We start from the raw sequence: 19,924 nt of genomic DNA on the forward strand, positions 1-19,924 counted from the left end.
TTCCTATCTGTGTGTCCATATCTGCTATGACCATGATGCCTACAAACCCAGCATCACTGTGCCCCACCAGCTTATCAATATTATTCTTAATATCATCTTCCCATTTTTCAACAGTCTGACTGCACATGGTACACCAGCTTCCACAGTTCCAAGAGCTGTGTTTACCACCCACGGCTATTCTGTGTTAACCATGGCACAGCCTGGGACCCCACTCAGAACTGGGCAAGGAGAACTTGGCCTTCGGACTTCTTTCTGTCTTTGCAGATGGAGTCAATTCAGCCACCCTGTCAGCCCCTTTTGTTTGCATTTGCATTGGCATCACTGGATTAACTTCTGAGATGAAAATAGCAGATTGAATGGGGTTCCTTAAGGGAAGCAGCTGCAGGAACTTGAAACCATTTCCTTCCTCCCGACTGGTGACAACCTGCCAGGAAACCTTTCATAGGAATCCTGTCAATTTTCATTCTTTTCAGTCTGAGTTTTAAAAGTCACCTCATGAGAGCTGATAGATAGATTCTCCTCTGGCCAAGGTCTTTCTTCTGAATGGCCCAGATTTTTTTTTTTTTTTTCCCATCAGTGGAACCCAGCATGTCAACTGCTAGGGTAAACCTCTCCACAAATCATACATACCCTCCTTCTTTGCCCAAATCATACATACCCTCCTTCTTTGCACCTGGGAACCCAGGCCTAGGGGAGTCCCTGAATCACCATGTCTACCAGAGTGTAGGTCAGAGGATAAGGCTTGAGGAATCTAATTTATTTTCCTTCTATTATTATTATTAATTTTTGTTTAGTCACTTAAGTCATGTCTGACTTTTTTTTCTTTGTTTAAAGTTTATTTTAACTGGAGGTTAATTACTTTACAATATCATATTGGTTTTGCCATACATCAACATGAATCCACCACAGGTATACACATGTTCCCCATCCTGAACCCCCCTCCCTCCTCCCTCCCCGTACCATCCCTATGGGTTGTCCCAGTGCACCAGCCCCAAGCATCCGGTATCATGCATCGAGCCTGGACTGGCGATTCATTTCATATATGATATTATACATGTTTCAATGCCATTCTCCCAAATCATCCCACCCTCTCCCTCTCCCACAGAGTCCACAAGTCTGTTCTATACATCTGTGTCTCTTTTGCTGTCTCGCATACAGGGTTATCATTACCATCTTTCTAAATTCCATATATATGCATTAGTATACTGTATTGGTGTTTTTCTTTCTGGCTTACTTCGCTATGTACAATAGGCTCCAGTTTCATCCATCTCATTAGAACTGATTCAAATGTATTCTTTTTAATGGCTGAGTAATATTCCATTGTGTATATGTACCACAGCTTTCTTATCCATTCATCTGCTGATGGACATCTAGGTTGCTTCCATGTCCTGGCTATTATAAACAGTGCTGCAATGAACTTTGAGACTCCCGTGGACTGTAGCCTGCCAGGCTTCTCTATCCATGGGATTTCCCAGGCAAGAATACTAGAGTGGATTGCCATACCTTCCTCCAGGGGATCTTCCTGATCCAGGGATGGAACCCGCATCTCTTATGTCTCCTGCACTGCAGTCAGGTTATTTACCACTAGAGCCACCTGGGAAGCCAAGTTGCACAGAGATTATCAGTTATCAGTTGTATCTTGAGCCACTTTCCCCTGTTTTATAACTTAGTTTCCCATTGGTTTTCTCTCAATGGTCACCCTCCTGCCAATTCAATGGGGCATACAGCTGTGTCATCCGCCTCCCAACAGTACAATTTATCCCCAGTATTTTCCCTGCAGGGTTTGCTATCTCAAACTCAGGGAGGATAGGGTCAAGTTCTCATCAGAACTCCCTCCCAGAAACTTGGGCCACATTGAGGCTGAAAGGATCTGAAAGCCAAATCACCTTCTGTCATCACCGCTGAGGTTTTGGGTTCAAACTGTCAGTCAGACCCTCCAGACACAATAGACTTTAACCTGATATTGTGTTTACTCAATCCTCTAGGAGCAGACAAGGCAGGCAACACACCAGACACAGCATCTCCATTTCGGGAGTGGGGCTGGGGGCAGCCACTCAAGAGCGTTTTTGGCCCCACACTCTTTGGGCCACCACACAGCTCTCCCAGGGCAGGAGCCACAGCACAGGGCACACACTCCTCATTCCTGTTACCTTAAGGCCATTGTTATTTCCAAGGAAATGATGCTGGAAGAACTAGTATTTCTCTGCAGTCCTCAACAGCCAGGCCTGGCATTAACCCCTTACTCACAGTTCACTGGAAAGACACAGATGAGAAACATATAGCTGTTCATGACATATGTTAAATCGGAAGAGGATTTTCTCTGTTTTGAGATTAGAGTCTATGTGGGGAGCTCTCTGAAGGTTTGAAAATACTCAGTTCTCTAGAACAGATGGTCAGTGGAGGAAGAGGGTTAGAAGGTAGAGACTTCCAGTTTTAAATATATAAGCCCTAGGGACATAATGTACAACACAACTGTAGTTAACACTGCTGTAAGATATAGCACATGTGACATATAGGAAAGTTTTTAACAGAATAGACCCTGAGAGTTCTCACCACAAAGATAATTTTTTTCTCTCTTTTAGTCTATATGAGATGATAGATGTTCACTAAACCTACTGTGGTAATCATTTCACAATATATGTAAGTCAAGCCATCACACAGTACACCTTAAATTTATACAGTTCTGTGTCAATTATTTCTCCATAAAGAAAAAGGAAAATCAAAGAAAACAGTTATTTACCCTTAACAATCCCACATAAGTGAAAACTATTGGCAGTATAAATGAACAGCCTTTATAAAGACTACTAGAAAATCAGTTTCCAGTTTTTTTGTAAGATTACAACAGCTATGTGTACATAGGGTCATCAGCATTCACTTCAGACTTATTTACTCAAAAGTCAATTACTTATACATCTTTTGTTCAGGTCAGTGGCTCAGTCATGTCCGACTCTTTGTGATCCCATGGACTGCAGCACGCCAGGCTTCTCTGTCCATCAACAATTTCTGGAGCATACTCAAATTCATGTTCATTGAATTGGTGATGCCGTCCAACCATCACATCCTCTGATGTCCCCTTCTCCCGCCTTCAATCTTTCCCAGCATCAGGGTCTTTTCAAATGAGTCCATTCTTCGCATTAGGTGGCCAAAATATTGGAGTTTCAGCTTCAGCATCAGTCCTTCCAATGAATATTCAGGACTGATTTCCTTTAGCATGGACAGCTTGGATCTCCTTGCAGTCCAAGGGACTCTCAAGAGTCTTCTGCAACACCGCAGTTCAAAAACATCAATTCTTTGGTGCTCAGCTTTCTTTAGAGTCCAACTCTCACATTCATCCATGACTACTAGAAAAGTCATAGCTTTGACTAGACGGACCTTTGATGGCAAAGTAATGTCTCTGCTTTTTAATATGCTGTCTAGTTTGGTCATAACTTTTCTTCTAAGGAGCAAGCGTCTTTTAATTTCTTGGCTGCAGTCACCATCCGCAGTGATTTTGGAGCGCTCAGTGTCAGAGTCTGACACTGTTTCCATTGTTTCCCCATCTATTTGCCATGAAGTGATGGGATTGTATGCCATGATATCAGTTTTCTGAATGTTGAGTATTAAGCCAGCTTTTTAAAAAAATTTATTTATTTTAACTGGAGGCTAATTACTTTACAATATTGTATTAGTTTTGCCATACATTGACATGAATCCACCATGGGTGTACATGTGTTCCCCTTCCTGAACCCCCCTCCTACCTCCCTCCCCATACCATCCCTCTGGGTCATCCCAGTGTGCCAGCCAAAGCACCCTGTCTCATGCATCGAAACTGGACTGGCGATTTGTTTCACATATGATAATATACATGTTTCAATGCCATTCTCCCAAACCATCCCACCCTTGCCCTCTCCCACAGAGTCCAAATGACTGTTTACATCTGTGTCTCTTTTGTTGTCTTGCATACAGGGTTATCGTTACCATCTTTCTAAATTCCATATATATGCGTTAGTATACTGTATTGGTGTTTTTCTTTCTGGCTTACTTCACTTGTATAATAGACTCCAGTTTCATCCACCTCATTAGAACTGATTCAGATGTATTCTTTTTAATGGCTGAGTAATATTCCATTGTGTATATGTACCACAGCTTTATTATCCATTTTTCTGCTGATGGACATCTAGGTTGCTTCCATGTCCTGGCTATTATAAACAGTGCTGCAATGAACATTGGGGTACACGTGTCTCTTTCAATTCTGGTTTCCTTGGTGTGTATGCACAGCAGTGGGATTCCTGGGTCATATGGCAGTTCTGTTTCCAGTTATTTTTAAGGAATCTCCACACTGTTTTCCATAGTGGCTGTACTAGTTTGCATTCCCATCAACAGTGTAAGAGGGTTCCTTTTCTCCACACCCTCTCCAGCATTTATTGCTTGTAGACTTTTGGATAGCAGCCATTTTGACTGGCATGAAATGGTAAACTGTGGTTTTGATTTGCATTTCTCTAATAATGAGTGATGTTGAGCATCTTTTCATGTGTTTGTTAGCCATCTGTATGTCTTCTTTGGGGAAATGCCTGTATAGTTCTTTGGCCCACTTTTTGATTGGGTAGTTTATTTTCCTGGAATTGAGCTGCAGGAGTTGCTTGTATGTTTTTTAGATTAGTTGTTTGTCAGTTGCTTCATTTGCTATTATTTTCTACCATTCTGAAGGCTTTGTTTTTACCTTGCTTATAGTTTCCTTTGTTGTGCAGAAGCTTTTAATTTTAATTAGATCCCATTTGTTTATTTTTGCTTTCATTTCCAATATTCTGGGAAGTGGGTCATAGAGGATCCTGCTGTGATTTATGTTGGAGAGTGTTTTGCCTATGTTTTTCTCTAGGAGTTTTATAGTTTCTGGCCTTACTTTTTGATCTTTAATCCATTTTGGGTTTATTTTTGTGTATGGTGTTAGAGAGTGTTCTAGTTTCTTTTTTTTTTACAAGTGGTGACCAGTTTTCCCAGCACCACTTGTTAAAGAGATTGTCTTTTCTCCATTGTATATTTTTACCTCCTTTGTCAAAGATAAGGTGTCCATAGGTGCATGGATTTATCTCTGGGCTTTCTATTTTGTTCCCTTGATCTATATTTCTGTCTTTGTGCCAGTACCATACTGTCTTGATGACTGTGGCTTTGTAGTAGAGCCTGAAGTTGGGCAGTTGATTCTTCCAGTTCCATTCTTCTTTCTCAAGATTGCTTTGGCTATTCGAGGTTTTATGTATTTCCATACAAATTGTGAAATTATTTGTTCTAGTTCTGTGAAAATATTGTTGGTAGCTTGATAGGGATTGAATTGAATCTATAGATTGCTTTGGGTAGTATACTCATTTTCACTATATTGATTCTTCTGATCCATAAACACGGTATATTTCTCCATCTATTTGTGTCCTCTTTGATTTATTTCACCAATGTTTTATAGTTTTCTATATATAGGTCTTTTGTTTCTTTAGGTAGATATATTCCTAAATAGTTTATTCTTTTTGTTGCAATGGTGAATGGATTTTTTTCCTTAATTTCTCTTTCTGTTTTCTCATTTTTAGTGTATAGGAATGCAAGGGATTTCTGTGTGTTGATTTTATATCCTGCAATTTTACTATATTCATTGAGTAGCTTTAGTAATTTTCTGGTGAAGTCTTTAGGGTTTTAGAAGATCATGTTGTCTGCAAACAGTGAGAGTTTTACTTTTTCTTTTCCAATTTGGATTCCTTTTTATTTCTTTTTCTGCTATGATTGCTGTGGCCAAAACTTCCAAAGCTATGTTGAATAGTAGTGATGAGAGTGGGCACCTTTGTCTTGTTCCTGACTTTAGGGGAAATACTTTCAATTTTTGACCATTGAGGATGATGTTTGCTGTGGGTTTGTCATATATAGCTTTTATTATGTTGAGGTATGTTCTTTCTATTCCTGCTTTATGGAGGGTTTTTATCATAAATGGATGTTGAGTTTTGTCAAATACTTTCTCTGCATCTATTGAGATAATCATATGGTTTTTATTCTTCAATTTGTTAATGTGGTGTATTACATTGATTGATTTGTGGATATTGAAGAATTCTTGCATCCCTGGGATAAAGCCCACTTGGTCATGATGTATGATCTTTTTAATATGTTGTTGGATTCTGTTTGCTAGAATTTTGTTAAGGATTTTTGCATCTATGTTCATCAGTGATATTGGCCTGTAGTTTTCTTTTTTTGTATGTGGCATCTTTGTCAGGTTTTGGTATTAGGGTGATACAATAGACCAGTTAGATCTAATTGATAGCTATAAGACATTTCACCCCAAAACAATGAATTTCACCTTTTTCTCAAGCACACACAGAACCTTCTCCAGGATAGATGACATCCTGGGCCATAAATCTAGCCTTGGTAAATTGAAAAAAATTGAAATCATTCCAAGCATCTTTTCTGACCACAATGCATTAAGATTAGATGCCAATTACAGGAGAAAAACTATTAAAAATTCCAACAGATGGAGGCTGAACAACACACTGCTGAACAACCAACAAATCACAGAAGAAATCAAAAAAGAAATCAAAATATGCATAGAAATGAATGAAAATGAAAACACAACAACCCAAAGCCTATGGGACACTGTAAAAGCAGTGCTAAGGGGAAGGTTCATAGCAATACAGGCTTACCTCAAGAAACAAGAAAAAAGTCAAATAAATAACCTAATGGCAACCCACTCCAGTACTCTCACCTGGAAAATCCCATGGGTGGAGGAGCCTGGTAGGCTGCAGTCCATGGGGTCGCTAAGAGTCGGACATGACTGAGCGACTTCACTTTCACTTTTCACTTTCATGCATTGGAGAAGGAAATGGCAACCCACTCCATTGTTCTTGCCTGGAGAATCCCAGGGATGGGGGAGCCTGGTGGGCTGCCATCTCTGGGGTCACACAGAGTCGGACATGACTGGAGCGACTTAGCAGCAGCAGCAGCAGCAGCTACACCTAAAGCAACTAGAAAAGGAAGAAATGAAGAACCCCAGGGTTAGTAGAAGGAAAGAAATCTTAAAAATTAGGGCAGAAATCAATGCAAAAGAAACAAAAGAGACCATAGCAAAAATCAACAAAGCCAAAAGCTGGTTCTTTGAGAAGATAAATAAAATTGACAAACCATTAGCCAGACTCATCAAGAAACAAAGGGAGAACAATCAAATCAACAAAATTAGAAGTGAAAATGGAGAGATCACAAAAGACAACACAGAAATACAAAGGATCATAGGGGACTATCATCAGTAACTATTTGCCAATAAAATGGACAAGTTGGAAGAAATGAACAAATTCTTAGAAAAGTACAAATTTCCAAAACTGAACCAGGAAGAAATAGAAAATCTTAACAGACCCCATCAAAAGCATGGAAACTGAAACTGTAATCAGAAATCTTCCAGCAAGCAAAAGCCCAGGGCAAGCTTCACAGCTGAATTCTACCAAAAATTTAGAGAAGAGCAAACACCTATCCTACTCAGACTCTTCCAGAAAATCACAGAGGAAGGTAAACTTCAAAACTCATTATATGAGGCCACCATCACCCTATGACAGCTTTTTCACTCTCCTCTTTCACTTTCATCAAGAGGCTCTTTAGTTCTTCTTCACTTTCTGCCAAAAGGGTGTTGTTATTTGCATATCTGAGGTTATTGTTATTTCTCCCAGTAATCTTGAGTCCAGCTTTCCAGCTTCATCCAGTCCAGCTTTTCTCATGATGTACTCTGCATATAAGTTAAATAAGCAGGGTGACACTATGCAGCTTGACGTACTCCTTTCCCGATATGGAACCAGTCTGTTGTTCCATTTCCAATTCTAACTGTTGCTTCTTGACCTGCATACAGATTTCTTAGGAGGCAGGCCAGGTGGTCTGGTATTCCCATCTCTTTCAGAATTTTCCAGTTTGTTGTGATCCACACAAGTCAAAGACTTTGGCATAGTCAATAAAGCAGAAGTAGATGTTTTTCTGGAACTCTCTTGCTCTTTCAGTGACCCAACAGATGTTGGATAACTTATTAGCCACATAGAATTTTTTCTTGTCCAGTTTATTTAGGTGGTCTGGCAATATGTAGAGAATACCGAAATATTTAGTTTTCCATTAAAACATAACACTTGAGAGTTTTATGGAATAGACTCATCTATGTGATACAGCAGGATAAATCATTAAAACTTGAATAGGAACAAAAGTCAACTCACCTTGATATGCTTTATCTTTTCATTATAATAATGTTACCATTTATCATTATAAAGCCTCAGTAATGGTTCTGAAGCACTTGTTATACATGCCTTGCCTGATTCTATGACTTCAGTGCTTCTATTTTTCTTATGACAGGATGATGAGATAAGGGAAAGCCGGTTCAGCTTCACAGCTTATGGAATGGGGCCGTGTCTGCAAACCAAAGAAGGTGTGACTCCAAAGGGCCCCAACCATCCTGTCCAAGTAATGCCGAAGAGCCCAGATGAGATGAGGAAGGTCTTTATCGACCGGGCCAAGAAGATTGACACCATCTCACGAGCCTGCTTCCCATTAGCCTTTTTGATTTTTAATATTTTCTACTGGGTTATCTATAAAATCCTTAGGCATGAGGATATTCATCAGCAGCAAGATTAAGTCTTGGGGAGTGTGCAAGTGTACAAATTCAGTGTGTCAACTCAGAGGGAAGGTTTTTGCCATAAGGGGGTGTGTGTGTGTGTGTGTGTGTGTGTGTGTGTGTGTGTGGTATACAAATGATGACCATTGTGCTCAAGTGACATATAGAAAGGTGTTATTATGACTTGCTATGCAAAGTCATGAGGCAGTTATGATTCCTTTAATGAATACAAAATATATGTATTATTGGGATTCTAGTTCATTAAGATTATCTGTTCTGTCACAGTAAATTTTACAAGTGGACATATTATTGTCAGTGTGTTTGTATGTAATATGATGTCACATAATAGTACATGTGAAAACTGCTTTGAAATTCTTTGATTTTTCAATTCAGTATTAAATAACACAAAAGTAAAATTTGCACAGAAAACTTTTAAATAGAAAAAACAGGAAATGTTGAAGATTTTTAAAATGTAGCTTCAGGCTTTAAAATATTTTCTTATACTTGTAGTTACAAAATAGAAAAATAGATAGTTAAGTGACAAATTCACTCAATAATAGTACGAAATTGTACATACGAATGCTATAGAACCAACTTAAGTAATAGAAAATTAAAATCAGAAGATTAAAGTAAGAAACTTTTATTGTTTATGTACTAAATTTAATTGTTTAAAATATCAAATTTTCCTCTTTGGAAATGTTTTTAATGGCCAAAGCAATCATATTATACATAAACTCTACTTTTCTTAACTTTATATATCTGTGAATGAATATAGATATACTAAAAACATAATTGTTTTTTAAAAGTGTTATAGCTATGTATTTTTCTTTGTTGCCAAACACTGAAAAAGTTCAAGCCAGCGTCTTTATTTTATTAGACTTTTAATAGTTGCTTAATCATCTGTAAGTAATTATGTTTATTGTTTTGATATAGTTGAACAAAGTTCAGTAAGACTTTTATATTTTAGTTTAGAATGAGACTTTAAAATTCAATGGGATTATAGTATTTACATTTTGGTAAAAATGAATTTAATAAAAGTGAAAATAGATTTAGGGAGATATTTTTAAAATAAGAACAGACTTCCCATCAAAGTTATATGCGTTCCAAATCCTAGCCCTAAATATAAGGAAGATTTTAATTCTAAATTATATAAATAAATCACTTCTATAAATAAGAATTGATTGTTTTGTATTTCTGAATTAATAGTTTCAATCTATAAGAGATCCACTAGTTGTGAATAATTCTAAATAAAAATTTTACTTAAAACTTATCAGCAACCCCATGGAATTATTTCAACTACAATGGGGCATTAACTCATTTCGTGCAGTGTAATTAAGTGAAAATATATGACAGAGTTTTGGGGTTAAATTAAACCAGACAGATTCTTTTCCAGTTTTGCTATTTTTTGGATTATTTTTGTCATAAATATTGTATTTTTTAAAAGCTCTATAATCCTTTTTAAAAATGTTTAATTACTGGTCAGATTCTCTAGATGGAAACTCAAGCCAAATTACTGAGGGAGAAAGGTTTAATCATGAAAAAAACAACTAACTCAGATTTAAGAGGGATAAATAAGGCACTTTTGAACAAGACACTACTATTTTCTGATCTTTAACTATTATTAAACTAAAAGCAAGAGCTGCCATTTAAAGCTAAAATGTTTCAATATTATTGGACTTTGGTCTACCTAATTGTACTTTTAAAAAAGTAAATTTAAAAATAATGCATATTTGGCATTTTTTGCTACTAAAACACCAAATTTTCTTACTTTGTAGGTACTTTAAAGTACAATTAGGGGGAAAAAAGGGTTTCCATTAAATGAAAATGCCACAGCAGAAGATACTACTATGTACTTTATTTTGAGGACTCTGCATCTCGAGGTTAAACATGTCCTTCTTCACCGAGTGTTTATGAACCAAAATCATGGAAATATATTCTTGTACTAAAGGTAGATTAAAGGTAGATATGTTGTCTGTGTTCTCTGAGGATAAGCTGGTGGGTTTGAATCGATGATAAACTATGTGTTGTCTCATATCTCTGAAATACTTGAACACATTTTTCTATACTTAATACATCTTATTTTTAAAGTTCTTCATCATTGCTTAAATTATATGAATTCTGCCAGAAGCAAATGTACAGTGTTTGCTTAGACATACATAGACATAGGCAATGAACCTATGCCCCTAAAGAAATTTATGAACATCACTTGTTTTTACATTTGAGAATATTAAAAGTATCTTTTTTTTAAAGCTTGAAACTTGGAATATAAAAATACTAGCCACAAGGGTGTTGATATGGTTGAAATCTCTCTTTCTCAAAAGAATTAAATTTTACTTAGGTATATATATTTAACATTGTCTCCCTATGCAGAGAAAATACTCTGAAAAAAATTTGTTTTAATTTAAAATGGAGTTCCCTGGCAGTCCAGTGATTCAGACTCTCTGATAGGGTAACTAAGATCCCACATGCCACATGGTACAGCCAATAAATAAATAAATAAAATACTCTGATGTTTCACTCATATGGTAACAGTGACATCGCAAATATATCTGAATGCAAAAGGTTTAAAGGAACCTGTCCCCTTCAATGAACTCCTCAATTCAGATCAGTTCAGTCACTCAGTTATGTCCGACTCTTTGTGACCCCGTAGAATGCAGCACACCAGGCTTCCCTGTCCATTACCAACTCCCGAAGATACCCTTTAAAATGAACTCCTAGATACCCTTTAAAATGGTGAAACTTTATTGTAATTAGCATCCTAAGGCAGTATTTGCCTAAATGAGCCCTGTGTCAAACCCTGATATTTCAAATTAAACCAATCGCAAATCTGTTAATGATGTGCAAATTAAAATGTGTGCATATGCCCTGAGTACCCACACATAGGTTGAAATTCTAATATGGATATTCTGAAGCATTTTGAAATAGTCACATTAGGAAGTTTGTTATTTTCCTACATGCAGTTTGCTTCACTTTTTTTCTAATTTTGTATCTCAACCACTGAAATCTGTGGTTGCATGTGAATTTTAGGAAACCTTGTATTGATACCTTGACATATACTGTATAACATCTTTTTCTTTTCCAGCTATTAGAATTGGAGTTTAATTATTGTGAGGACCTAGAGCTTTCTTTACTATTTAAAACAGATTCCAGAAAGTTGCTGTAGAAGCAGAAAGCCAAGGTTTTCTAAAATGTCTCCATACTTTTTGGTTGTTTCTCCAGAACACTTACTCACCTGGAGAGCCTATGCCACTCGCAGCTGCTGAATTTAAGGGACTGTTCTGACTACTTATCCTATAGTCAATTTCTATTCTATAGGTATATTCATTCTAACAACTTTAATTTTAAATTACAGATGCTTTCAATCTATATATCCCTAAAATATGGATACATGCATTGTGCTTATAAATTCCCAGGATCTTATGGAAGATAATGGAAATTTTAGGGCAAAACAGTGAGCAAATGAGGCTGCATGTTTGATGGAAGAGAGAAAGTTGTTAACTGTTTTAGCACTCTGTGCAACTCATGTAGTTTTTAAGATTTTAAGAGAAAAATAAGTGTATCCTCCATACTATACATTCCCTTTTCTGAATGTCTTTCACCCTGTTTTTAAGAATATACTTTTCTATTCTTAACATGATATACCTCAACCTGCTTCACTTTGGAAGACTGAGTTATATTGGCAGCTAAATCGTTCTTTCATCTACAAAGTACACATTCCATGAAAAGTACTCAAGGAAAGATGGGACTTGCCAATATTAAACATAGAAAATTCTTTCAATATTAAATAAATAGGAAGTGGGCAACACTGACATTCACAGATGTCCCCTAACAACCTGGTAGAGCCCTCTCAGAATGAAACTCAGAAGGCATATAAGCCACAGTTCTTAGACCAATGAATCATTATTAATCTTTGAGGTCCTGTCTCCAACTCTAAATAGATTTCACAGACCTTGAAACATAGATAACAGGAAAAGTTCTCAAAATTTACGAGCATATACCATCTGTATTTCTCATCTAGTTGATGCTGACCTAGTAAAGAAAAGCAAAACACCCTAAGGACACGGCACTGGCTTTTATATAGTCTGTCTGTCCATACTCATTAATGCTGACAAGGCAAAGACTTCAAGGTAATGAACTTGACTGAAACACATTAAGAGAATAAGTATAGGTTCCACCTCAAGGCATTTTAATTTTAACAGTCTATCCAAGGAAAATATCATCAATGAAACTGAGCCTATATATTAATATTTATGTTAGTTCATTTAAGGGATTAGTTGGAAATTGTTTCAGTGACTCAAAGAATTGTTTCTGCACCTGTGTAATTGTAAATTTGTCTTTTGGGTTATATTTACTTATCAAGCACAAATATGGTAATGACATTTTGCTTGTTCATTTGGGTATTCAGTTTTTAAACTAGATCATTTTATTGCCTGCCCTTGGCTTTTGGACTGAGTTACATGCGATTATGGAGGTATTGGAACTTTTAGCACCATCGTCAGCTCTGGCAGACTACAAAAACTTGCCACTGTTATGTGCGTTTCAGAGAAGAATTGAGTTGCAAAAATTGCGCAACTTTTTAGTGACAAATTTCAATATATCTTAAAGCTGTATCCTGAACTGTCTAATTTGCTGAAGCAAAACTAAAGGATTTTCTGGTGCAGTTTTTCCAATATTTTTTGACAAGCCCACTTTCCTTAGCTGAACCTTCCTGAACAATGGGCAGTGGAAAGGTAAGACCATGAGGCTTAGAATTCCAAAAAAGACTGAAATTTTGAATATAATGGCAACCAAATCTTATTCTCCACAATGCCTACGTAATTCCTTACTGTATCCTCTTCTTGGGACCATTCATAACAGTGCAGAAACAATCTTGTCCATCCCAGTGATCAGTGAGTAACAACCTTTAACTAAACAAACAGTCACCATCTCAGTTTCCATGGTGTATTTTAGACCTCGAAGTTCACCAACTCATCTCTTTAATGAAGGATGCTAAAAAATGATAAGAATTAAAGTTTGTGTCTGGAAAACAGTGGGGTGCTTTTCAATTAAATATTTCGTAAACTACAGTGTATATGAACACACAGGTTTCCCTTTGCTTGAATACAAATAAAAATACCCATAATATCTGATCTGCCTTCCTCAGCAGATGCATTGGTTTTTATTTTCTGGTTCAAGTACTACAAAGAGTGATGAAAAGTGAAGTGAAAATGTTAGTTACTCAGTCGTGTCTGACTCTTTGAGACCCCATGGACTGTAGCTTGCCAGGTTCCTCTGTCCACAGGATTCTCCAGGCAGAAATACTGGAGTGGGTAGCCATTCCCTTTTCCCAGGGATTGAACCTGGGTCTCCTGCATTGAAGGCAGAGTCTTTACCATCTAAGCTACGAGGGAAGGCCCAACAAAGAGTGATAAAATATAGCAACCTAGTTTTATTCTTACTGCTATATAAACTCTCTATGAGTAAATGACTAGGACACAGTAGGAAGGAACTGTGTCAATTTAATAACTTTAAAATTAAACTTTTATCCCAGCCACCATTCCTCTTTAAAAATATCCTCAACTTCCATAAGGAAACGGCTGTTGTTCTAATTACCTAAAAAAGTGAAGCACATGTTCTTTGATAACAAGGATGCCTAGAGTCCATGTGTAAAATATAGCCCCCAAGGATTTGAAAATAACTTGGGCAGGGAAAATATTCTGGAGAAGCTTCTATCAGAAATCAGCCTAAAAACAGAATCCTGAGCCAGTTGCTAGGATACTCTTACTCATTTTTCCTTCCACCATTTTTATGTTGCCCTCATCTCTTTCCTTCCCTTCTCACAAACACACACACACTTATCGTTGCTGCTGTGGGATAAATTGGAAATGCAAAGAAAGTCAGCTTTTCTAGGAAGATGCTCTTAATTCTGTGATGTGTTTCGTAATATCAGTGATTTCTGGTGGGAAATACGAACAGTGTAGTCATTTGATTTGGCCATCTCTTATTTATGAAACCAGAATATTTTGGCTCAACAACATAAGAACAAAGCTATGTGGGTCAAATTTTTCTCCGACTATTAATGATAGAGTTCTAAAACACTGCTTGGACTGTGTTTGAAGAATGACTAAATATTTGCCAAACAGTTCTTCCAAAAGACAATCAGTAATGACTAGTACTACGTATAAAACACACTAAAAGGGTTTTGATGGTGGTAGAGTATTATTTTAAAAAATAGTGATTTTGATTCCTGGCTGTACCTTAATATCCCTTACACACATTTTTGAACATGTATACATGCTGGTGTTCAACGTGAGAGTTTATAATTCAATCATTGGTTTAACAAACATTCCTGAAGTACCTTCTAGGTACCTGGCATTGTTGTGAGTGTTGAATTCAGTATATTCAGAGTAAGTATGGAATTCTGGGTTATTGACAAGAGTTCCACAAGTGAGAACAATTGACATGAACATACACAAACCTATTTTTCATATAATACTCAATTTATCACTGAATGTTTTATAATGTTTCTTTCTTCATATTCATTGTAATTATTTCTCATTTGTATCCTTATAATTAAAAATTAAAAATAAACCTTTGAGTTGTTTCAGTTCACCTTTCCTTCCAGTGTCAGAATCTTCACCATCTCTGGTACATTCCTGGTACAAAATTATCCACATTCTCGTGACACACTTAGAGCAGCAGAGAATTCATTACCCTGAATGCAGCCTCTTCCACTGTAACACAGCTTTAAGTGATTTAAAAAAAAGTTTATCAAGAAATGACTTTGACTTCATATATTCCAACTAAGTCTCCCCCATCCCCTTAAGCACAGTGCATCATGTGTCTTTTCCTATCTACTTCCTGTGTGGGGGCTTCATCAATATTCCTTTTTAATCCCCTATCACTAGCTTTATTCTAATTTAAGTAAATTATTGATACACTTGTGTTCAACAATGAGATGCTTCAGGTGCATAAAACAATGAAATTTAAAATTATCTTTGTCAATAAATAGAAATTGATAAAATTCTATGTAAATCATTTTAAATGTCTTCCTATAATGTGGCAATAATTTTCAATTAAGTGTTTAACAATGTATTTCATGATATGAATCTGTTTAGAAAAAAAAAAAAAGAACCCTAATGGGCTTCCCTGGTGGCTCAGATGTAAAGAATCTGCCTATAATGTAGGAGACCAGGATTTGATCCCTGGGTCGGAAAGATCCCTTGGAGAAGAGAGTGGCTACCCAGTCCAGTATTCTTTTCTTTTTTAAAATTTGGTTGCACCATGTCTTAGTTGTGGCATGTGGGATCTAGTTCCCTGACTAGGAATCAAACCTGGGTTCCCTGCATTGGGAGTCTTAACTACCAGACCACCAAGGAAGTCCCATACTCCTGTATTCTTCCCTGGAGAACCCCATGGACAGAGGAGCCTGATGGGCTGCAGTTCATGGGGTCTCAAAGAGTCAGACACAATTCAGTGACTAACACTTTCACTGTATCAGTGAAACATAATATTTTCTGAACTGAACTGAACTGAATATTTTCAGAGCAAAGCTATTAATATAATAAAAATTTAATGAATGAAGTTGTTTTAATTGTTGATTTTTTATTTTCTGGGATGGTTTTAGCCAAGGTGTCTTCAGGCAAACCCACTACATATTCATTATTCAGTCTGGCTTGTAATGTAAATGAAGAGTAAGACCCTGTGGATCAAAGGTCAGGAAAGGTTCAGAGTGAGACTGTAATGAACATGCTTGAATAATTTTGCACTCCTTCACCTTCATCTCTATGAATTATGCAATGGCTTTTCCTTAAATTTGTATTTTAATGTAAGATAGATTATGATACTTGGGAAAGATGGAACTAGACTGCCTTTCTATGAATATTATATAACCTGCTGTGGAAAACAAAATGAAAAGAAAATGTGCCATATATTTTCAATGTACTATTATAATGTCATATACAGTGGTTTATTATTCCTGAGCCAAGATGTCTAAAAGACTACCAAAAAAAGTACAGCTATTCTATGGTGTTATTTATTTTTTTCTGTAGATTTAAAATGCGTCTTCCTGAGTCTGATGTCTGTCTACTTTCCTGTCCAGATGATGTCATATTTTTCAGGAAACTATGCTGAAAATATATTTAAAATTGTATGCATTGTTTTATCAGCTTGTTCCTCTTTGTATGATCTTTAGTTCAATTCTGAAAGTTACAAATTCTCAAATCAGAGTCATTAACTCATGTACAATATATAATATTTATCATGTAAGTATAGATAATTTGATCAGAAACAATAAAAATTAACTCTTTTCAAGAATATGAATAACTCTTTTGTCCCATTTTTTTGAGTTTTATGAAAGGGTCATGTTTTCTGCATTTCTGATGGAAGTTATTATACAGAGATTACAAACTTGGTAATACACCATTCAGAGAAGACTGAATATATGTATATCATTACAGAAAAAGTACAGTAAAGAGGCTGGTGAATGGAACTTTTCAACTTAGAATAGAATGAGAGAAGATGTATGACTATATAGAAAAATTATTTCACATTATTTTTTAATAAGTTGTGTTTGTTTGAAAGTCTTTTCCTTAAAATCTCTTTGTTGAATAAACCACTTTTATTTAATTTGCCCATAGAGACCATTTCAGAATAAAATGTTGGTCTTTTCTATTTTTAGAATTTTGGTGTGGTGTTTTCCTCCATATGGTGATGCTAGAGTTTAGTGATAATACAATAGTTGGCAAAGAAATAAAGAAAATTAATGTGTCAGAAATTAAGAAATTATTGCAATATGATCTGTGACAATTGGTTTTTCGTTTTCGAAGTACTTGTAATTTAAATGTAGTTTTATGTTTATGGAATGCCCAAGGTTCAGGAAAATTGATGGACTGGAAATCGCTTGCTACTTTGGCATTGTGTTTTCCTTAATGACCTGGCCTTTACTAACTTCTTGAGTCGCAGTTGAATGGTTCATACCACAGTGTCAGTGGAAACTCTTGACTGAAATGCTGTCATTGTAGGAGACAGGAAGAATAAAAGAAAAGCAGGCCCCAGCAAGGGCTGCAAAATAAATTTATAATTATTGATAAACTGGATGCTATAAGGCATGTGACTCTTGGAACCAGTCCAGAGGGGACAGTTCATAATCTTGAAAACAAGATATGATCCTGGGGTCGGAAAACCGACCCCAGATGGTTTCTCAACTGGCGTCTCAGAGTGACATGTTTTACTTTTCTGGTGGAAAATCTATAGATAAGAGTATTAGTCTTAGTTACTGATTTGTTATTGATTACTGTTGCTTAATTACTCAACGGCTAATGATCATTTTGTTCTTTGACCCTGAAGGCCACATAAGTTATAGTTTAACTCCCTGTTTATTCTTTCATGTCATAGACTCAAGCAAGGTCATCTCTAAGTATTAAGTGCTAGAGATATACCTGGGTGAAAGACATTTAACCAAAATGTACATGAATAAGCATCATGTGCACAACTTATTGATAAACTATAACTTAAAACAATCAATGTGTATTTTCATGGTTTAAAATATTATTATTCTCTTAGATTTTCTATTTTCAGTACCACTGAATTGTTTGTTTATTCTTGGTATTTTATTCCAGTTTACTCTTGCTGACAGTTACTTTCCTGATCAACTTATTTTCCCTCTATATACGTATTTCTTGTTTCTAACTTTGTACAGTTTCCATTGCTAATTACCTGTTCATGGAAAAATTAAATTGGAATGAGACTGTCATTTACTGAACCATGGGACAGTGAAAATATGTAGCTATCTTGCTATTGTTTCCTTATATTTGACCCTGTGTGCTGTCTTACTAAGTTTTCTCAGTAAGTAGTCTTTACCCCAGTGGTGTGCTGCTCTGAAAAGCCCACTCAGGACACTGGGAACTTGGGGTTGTTCTCACTCATGGTCCCAGATGTAACAAGAGGCATTAGCGGCCTAAAGACTATTCTCCAAACAAGGTATACTAATTAGAAATCTAATGACAACATCTGCTTTTCTAGCTTCATGGCCCCTGGTCTTCCAAATGGGTCTCTGTTTAAGCCATCCAAAAAATAATCAATCATTCTTTTGAGATAATGTCAGATTCATTTTCTTCAGAGTAAATAAATAAATTAGGCTCTTTTAAATAGTTACAGAAGTAATCATATTTATAGATTTATAGGGTCTTTTTTGAAACAGTTACTTTTCTCCAAAAAACTGATTTTGTACAGAATGACCTAGCTTGAAATACTTATTCTATGAAAGATCATTCTTGTGAGTGCAAGCTTGCATTTATTAAGTGACTAGTCAAAAAATATGGAATGAAATGTAAATAAGAAAGCAAGGGAATTCAATTTCCAAATTATTTAAAACAGAGTAGAAACTCCAACAGTATAGTTTTTCTTTGTTTTTTTTTTTTGTTTGTTTTAGTTGCTAGGAAATTGCTGCTAGGAGGTTGACAATGGATTATTGCATCCCTTGAAAGAAATAATGTTTTAATTGGTTACTTCATATTTAGTAAATACCAGAAGTCTACCTGTTGGTAATATTATCTCTGAGTAATACTATCTTTCTTTGTTCCCATCATCATCAACAAATCTTCCTGAGTCCCTCCTGATTAGGCAGTGGAAACCCCAAGTGGCGGTGAGCAGGAAAGCTGCTTCCACATTCAGGAGCAAAACAAGAAAGAAAACATTTGCAGGAACCATGTGTCATGGATCAGAAGCTTATTTCATGCACACTTCATGTCAGTACTGTTTATGAGCAATAAGTAATCTCTATACAAGACTAAACCTTTTCTAAAATTAAGGAAGTTAATGTGTTGCATTTAATAAATTTAAATACTTTTCTAATTCATATATTGATTCCATTTTTTCCACATTGAATGAAAAAGAGGAAGCATGAGAAATAACTAGAAATAATATAGTCTTTGTAATATACTTTGAGTCTGAAAAATCAGAACCTATTTGCTGATGCTAAATTGGTTATGTTAAAAATGTCTTTTTCATACTGTCTGCAAAGTTGACTAGTGGAAATACTGGGATATATAAAAAATGTTACTTTATTTATTTAAAGAAACACACCTAGGGAAAATATATTTATATTATTTATTCACCTGACAGACAATATAGTTTCTAAAAGGGAAATTTAAGAAGTAATATTAATGTGATAGTATTTAATATTATTAACATATTTGTATTACCTTTTATATTACATTGGTATTATTTATGATAAACATGTATGCCTTTTAATATGTGTTATACATTGTATTCTTAAGCAACAAAATATGACAAGCTCACATGCCATTATCAGCATAATTAACTCTCTGGTCAATGTGCTTGATTTTTATGACTCAGAAA

At 35.9% G+C, this 19,924-nt stretch overlaps 1 protein-coding gene across 2 annotated transcripts in view; it reads left to right on the top strand.

Moving 5' to 3' along the window:
• The window catches only part of GLRA3 (glycine receptor alpha 3), a 189,228-nt gene extending 174,074 nt beyond the window's left edge, over positions 1–15,154 (top strand). For both annotated transcript variants that reach the window (XM_004004453.6, XM_012129216.5), the window contains one exon: positions 8,326–15,154. In XM_004004453.6, coding sequence (XP_004004502.2) covers positions 8,326–8,604 — 279 coding nt within the window. In that variant the 3' untranslated portion in view covers positions 8,605–15,154. The remainder of the gene's footprint in view (positions 1–8,325) is intronic.
• Positions 15,155–19,924: the final 4,770 nt, after the last annotated feature.

Source organism: Ovis aries, chromosome 2 (genome assembly GCF_016772045.2).
Source record: "Ovis aries strain OAR_USU_Benz2616 breed Rambouillet chromosome 2, ARS-UI_Ramb_v3.0, whole genome shotgun sequence".
Taxonomy (NCBI): Eukaryota; Metazoa; Chordata; class Mammalia; order Artiodactyla; family Bovidae; genus Ovis; species Ovis aries.